At 49.9% G+C, this 6,014-nt stretch overlaps 1 protein-coding gene across 1 annotated transcript; it reads right to left on the bottom strand.

The window, feature by feature from the left end:
* Positions 1-714: 714 nt before the first annotated feature.
* Positions 715-4,806, bottom strand: FVEG_15589 (hypothetical protein; the record flags this gene model as incomplete). The annotated part of the gene is made up of 6 exons (XM_018904756.1): positions 3,928-4,806; positions 3,690-3,878; positions 2,762-3,640; positions 2,609-2,712; positions 1,551-2,557; positions 715-1,493 (listed from the first exon to the last, which is right to left on the bottom strand). Exons 1-6 carry the CDS (start codon positions 4,792-4,794, stop codon positions 715-717), a joined length of 3,825 nt encoding a protein of 1,274 aa, XP_018749881.1. The 5' UTR covers positions 4,795-4,806.
* Between the last annotated feature and the right edge of the window lie 1,208 nt (positions 4,807-6,014).

The raw sequence follows: 6,014 nt of genomic DNA, 5'->3' as shown, positions 1-6,014 counted from the left end.
TTCTATCTCCACAAGCCTCATACGCAAGGATGCCAGCCACCCTCTTCTCCAATCTAACGCGTGATTTACCTTGCAGCTTTATCGGATGCTTTCCCCGGTGAACTCTCCATAAGTTTATCTCTCCAGAAATCAGCCGACGTCATACAAAAGTCGGTCTCTTGTTCAAAAGGGGGAAACATGTGCCGGGCTGGCTTTCAAGTCCCGGGCCGGCCCTGGCACTACCGAGCCCTCTCCCTATGGTGCTCACCGGTTTCCGGATTCACAGCTGAGCTATAAGAAATGTTTCGCAATGGACTGATTATTGCTGATTGTGGCTGTATATGCAATGCCATTGCGCATTGTATGCAGCCGGCCTCATAAGCTGCAGACAGAGCCAATGCAACATGGCATGATTATACGCCAACCTCAATACGCAAGTCAAATAACTTCAAGTAAAACATGTTAATTCTCATCCTACCCTGACCCATGCTCGCTCTAGTACTCCTGATGATTCATTCCAGATTCCTCAGTCCGGTCCTGTCTATTGTCCCCCCTTATCTGCCCATCTCTATTATACCGCCCAGAAGAAGCTTGACGACGAGGGCCCTTGGCCTGGACTTGAAATTTCCACACATTCTTCTTTTCCGCTGGCGGGTCTAACTCTGGTACTGTCCGCTCTCATGTTTTCTAAAGGTATTGCTGCCTCTGAAGCAATCATCCACCCTCACGGATTCCTTAGCCCTCAAATAGATTCGAGACGCCCTCAAGTGCATCTGGTGTAGCCCGACGAGCCACGTTCATACCTGATCGCGTCGAATCCTGTCCTGACTGCTGGTCGCTCATGAACTGCTGCGCCATCTTGCTTCGGTTCGTTCTCTTGCGATTGGAACCCCCAAATCCACTACTCTTGGGGAGTTTACCCATCTCGGACACACTCACACCCTTGAGATCCTTGAGCAGATCCAAAACAAGAGCTCGCTGCTGGCGAGTATGCGCGCCAGGCTTGGCCATGTACGTCGACAGCCGGTCCAAATCTGACACGTTCACATTGGGTAGTGAGAGAAGTACGTCCCTTGGTGACGACGTGATGGGGCTGTAGTAGACGACAATTGTTGCAATCAGCGCGGCCAAGTCCTTCTGTAGTTCCACAAAGTAAGGCTCATGAAATGATGTGATGCAGGCTTTCAGCACATCAAGCGAGATATATTCACGAATGGCTGAAGAGATTTCTGGCGGGATGGGAAACCTATCTGTCGCAAGATGTGCTTCCATTGGGCTCTGTAGCACAGACTTGGGCAACTGGCCATCCACAAGGTGAAACTCGGGAACCAACGATATGAACAATCGCAGTATCATGGTACAGCACCTGCTGTCTCGCACGCGAATGCCGTGGGTGCAGAAGACAAGCAAAGGCTCGACAACCTCCTGATGAGTGAGACAGAACCTCCTCAGGCTAGGGTAATCCTTGTCTTGGTTGACTCCCAAATTGTTGTCTCCATTCTGAATTGGCCCATCTAAGGAGACTGTTAGTTCATTGGCTCTTGAGAACCCCGGAACCTCTAGGGACTCACTAGGTTTGGTGGGATCGAGGAAGTCGGCCACCATCAATACCGCCGTGTAGGTCACTTGTCGAAGAATACTTTCCGCTTTCATCTCTTCCTTGAGACCGTCCTCGCCGTCTGCAGCCACCTCCTGCTGGCGCTGCATCTTTTCCCATTCCCCATTAATCTTGGCATCCATTTGTTGGAAGCATGCCGCCAGTAGCTGCGGAAGAAAATGTTCTCGGCAGTCAACAGGACAATCGTCAACAAGATATCTAACCAGGTTCAGCAAGTTACTCTGCTGGTGTGTAGACAACCAAACTGAGTCTGAGAATAGGGCCTTGGAAAGCGGCGCAGAAAGTCCCTCGAATCCGTAAAACTGCCGTTCCAAGCGACTCATGCAATAAATGATCGCATAGGCTGTTTCGCGAACAAATCGAACGGATCCTCGGATAGTTGAGGCGAGACCTTCCATCGTGTTCTTCTTATCCATAACACGAGCATAGAAATCGTCTTTGCTGCCTTCAGAGATTCCGGCTTGCCAAAACCGATCGCTTAGAATTCGGTGAACAGTCGACACTGCTTCACCTGGTAGTCCGACCCAATTGCCAGGTTTATGCGACGCATGCGCGTAAGTCAGAAACTTGAGTAGATCGGCCAAGATTTCTGGAAATCCGTCTTGCCAGAGAGTGTACGAGGCCTTGAAAGCATCTGACGACTTATCAAGTCTCTCAACTGAGAAGGCTAGGAAGCTCTTCGTCGAACGAAGCGGAAGAAGCTTAAGTCGTTCTTCAAGTTCGTTCTGAAGAGCAAGTCCTTCAGCATCGAGTTCTTGCGAGCCCCAATCTGCGATTTCATGTGCTCGGCGGTTGGCCATGTAGTTTTGAGCCTTGTCTAGTCCCAATAACTCACAGAAGCTAGCGTACGACTCCAGAGAGTTGCGCACGGTGTCGGTCTGCCATTGGGCCTTTACAGGATCGATGAACTCACGTAGCTTCTGGATCTTGTTCTGAGCGTCCACACTGGTGGCTCGGTGTCTGCCAACTGGTTAGCAAGCTACTTCCATGTGTCGTCACTGGTATACTGACATAATGATGAAGAGAAAGCTCTTGTAGGCAATGGAGCGCTTCTCATCAAGCGATCCGGACGACATCATTTCGTTGACTTTGCTCTCTATTTGGTCATATACACCCTGCGAGGTAATTAGTATGGGCCCAAGACCAAGTCTCAAATCATCTTACCAGTAAATGATCTGGCATCTCTGACGCCAATCGCTGCAACTCAATCATACTTTCACCCTGTAGGTCCTTAATAGCGTCGTTGAAAGCACGGTATTCTGGCTGGAGAGCTGGCCAGGTCATTAAAATATGCTCCAACACCTTCAGCATAAATGTAGCGTTCTTATTGAGCGCGGTAGTAGAGAAGTAGACAAGTAGTTGAAGGGTTCGCTTTCGGATCATGGGGTCCTCAAAGCTCATTTCGACCAGCTTGTTGCACCATGACTCCAGATTGGCTTCAATTTCTGGCCCTTGTTGTTGATATTCCTGGGGCCGATGCTTGCGCCATTTGGAGTACCCTTTTAATGTGGCCTCAATGACTGTGAATTGAGCATCGATGCGCAGGACTGGCATGGAGTGCTTAAAATAGTTTTGCTTGTTCAAGGGAGGCTGGCCGTCATAGAGATGCTGTAATAAATCTTCTGTGCGGCTGAGAATGTGCTGAATCGCGTCAACCAACTTCAACTGGACAACAGCCTCAATGATCTGAGAGCTATACCGGCGGTAGTTGCCCAAGAAAGCGTGTCGTTCGGGGACCGTATCTGTATCCTCCATGAGGTAGAGTAATGTTGCGTCTTGAGTATCCTCTGGGAGATTCTCGAATCGAACCAATCTCGAACTGCATGTCTCCAGCAGCGGTGGGATGAAGGCCGAAACAAGCTCGGTTGGGCCAATCAAGCGGTTACTAAGGAGCCGCGTCCATGTGACAAGCACAGGAATAGAGACCATCAGGCTCTGATGCTGCACAACTTGTACTAGGAGCGCCAGGAAGTCTTCCTTGGCGGTATCAGCAGGCAGTTTTGCAAACTTCCTGTCAAAGTAGTCCCCAAGGCAAGACAACATCTACGCAACGAGTTAGTATGACTCTGAAACCATGCGCCTTTCGACGTACCTCTGATAGCTTCTTCAGTGTCTGGTACTTGTCTTCATCAACGTCCTCAGGGTCAACTGCAGACCACTCAAAAAGTTGCTTGCATAGTTGTATTGACCCGATTCTGAACATTGGGCCAACTAGGTCCCGAAACTCGTCGTCATTGAAGTTAGTTCTGCAATACAGAGCATGGAGACCTTCTAATGCAGCCTGTGTTTTGGTCAGCGCAAGTCAATCGTTGACTATTCGAATAAGTTACCTTTTGAAGGGTGACTTGTGACGAAGCTAGCCCAGCACACATAACTTCAACACAGCGAGCCGAGGAAATAGCCTTCGGGATTGCCCAAGGCATGAGTGACAAGAACACAGATAGGCCCTTGTGTATGCACATCTTGACATCCTCGTTGTCCTTGGGTGCCTGGTTCAGGCAGTAATCCAGGAACTGGGACAAGCGGCTTAGCCAACCATCGTCGCCATATCGCACCGGAGGGCCGGGCTGACGGTTCGGGAAGGCCTCCACTAACACCGCGGTTGGAGTAAAGATCTCAACACAAGCCTTACTCAACACACCTTCCCGCATAGCGACAACCGAGTCGTCCCCAGTGAAGACTTCATCGGAGAGATTCTCGAGAACAAACATTACGAGTTCCTTGTGCACTGGGGAATCGGCAATATCCCATAGTTGATAAAGCATAGAGTCCATGTCCATCCACTCAGCGCCCCAGCATCTCTTGGCAATCTCAACCCAGAGTTGGGCGGTCTTATTCCTGATATAAGCTGGATCCTCTTTCGCGATGGCTTGGCCAAGGCTTAATACCCATTGTCGTAGGGTATCCGTCTGTTCTAGGGTGTATGTTGACCATCGGTACCGGATCGCATGCTCAAGCAGAGAGAGGGCGTAGTGTCGAACAACGGGAGATTGAGCCTTGTCGGAGGCGAGGTTATAGCCCTGCATAGGGGCTTCGTCGAATTCCTTGACCTCCTCGAGGAAATCTTGGGCTAGCCTACGGGCATCGTTGGATGAGTACGGGCTATGGACGACCTCAAGCGCCTGGTGAATTTTGGTGAGCACTTGAGATTCACCACCGGCGCCAGCCGAGGGCATTGAGCTCCCGTTGGCTGACATGTTGGTGCTTTCGTCTGGCGGATCAATACGCGAGCGATGGACTGCTGGCGAATGTAAGGTTCACGGAAAAGTAGAGCAGAGCAGAGCACGGGAGCAAAGGCGCTTGATCTACGCAAGCTTTGTAACGGAGATCTGGTCACGGAGGAATATCTAGGCCAAAGCCATGGAGAGAGGCAGAGAAAGGCGGATCGTCGTTGTCTGCTGTTTGGGGTTCACGGGTTCGAGGGTTTCGTTTGCGACGTCGGGAGCAAGATGAAGCAGATAGCGAAGCAAGCAAGCAAGCAAGCAAGCAAGCGAAGAGCCGGAAGTGACTGGGGGAAGATGGCAAGATGCAAATAAGCAAAGCAAATTATTTTTTCCAACAAAGGCGGTGAAGCAGAAGATAACCCGAGAATAAAAGATTGGTCACAGTATCAAGTTACTTTGGAGATGGTGAGAGTGAAAGCCAAAGCAAAAGTGGTGAGAGAGAAGTTAAGTGTTGGGCTAAAATTCAGAGCTCTCAGGCTGAAGAGAGCCGAGAATGATCAGTGAGCGAGCCTAGACCAGCTACCTACCTAACTTAGTACAGCCAGCCAGCCATTGGTGGCGGGGCAGCCTGGGCCATTTGAAACAATTCACCTGGGCTTGCTCGCCTCATGCATGAATTCAGAACTGACAAAGAACTATCGCCCCTAATAAAGTGAGGGCTGAATCAGAAAAAGAAAATACAGCCATGAAATCTCAATCAATAGTTTCCTCGGTACAGTACAGTCTTGGGCTCAGGCTCTTCTGGAGCATCACAAAGAGAGCACCAGTATGTGCCTCCGATGAACAACTGTCAACTTATTTCCTACCGTCCAATGTATCAAGCTCCTCATGCATGCATGTATGACCACGGTGACACTTACAGGTTGCCCCAGTTGTTGTTGGGGTCCTTTGTTTCTATATGGCTTAACCTCCTGTATGACAGGGGCTCGGCCATTAACCAAGCTGCAAGGCTGAAAAGGAGATCGATAGGCTTTGGTTCTAGCTCACGCCACTCCTATAGAGGGGTTCAGGATCATCATGCCACTACCCAATTTCGTCTCTGTGCTTTAGTTGATATCTCGACATGATACGTATCGTGCATTTCTCAACCCGCGATTTCAGTCATTGAAGCATGATTATCCAAGGCAGAAGTTCATTGGGCTGTACTGATGAGTGCTTTTGAGTCACAGAATCTCACCTAGGTACTTGGCAAA

Source organism: Fusarium verticillioides, chromosome 4 (genome assembly GCF_000149555.1).
Source record: "Fusarium verticillioides 7600 chromosome 4, whole genome shotgun sequence".
NCBI classification, from domain to species: domain Eukaryota; kingdom Fungi; phylum Ascomycota; class Sordariomycetes; order Hypocreales; family Nectriaceae; genus Fusarium; species Fusarium verticillioides.
Note: the sequence above shows the minus strand (reverse complement) of the source record. Positions and strands in the feature narration are given on the sequence as shown.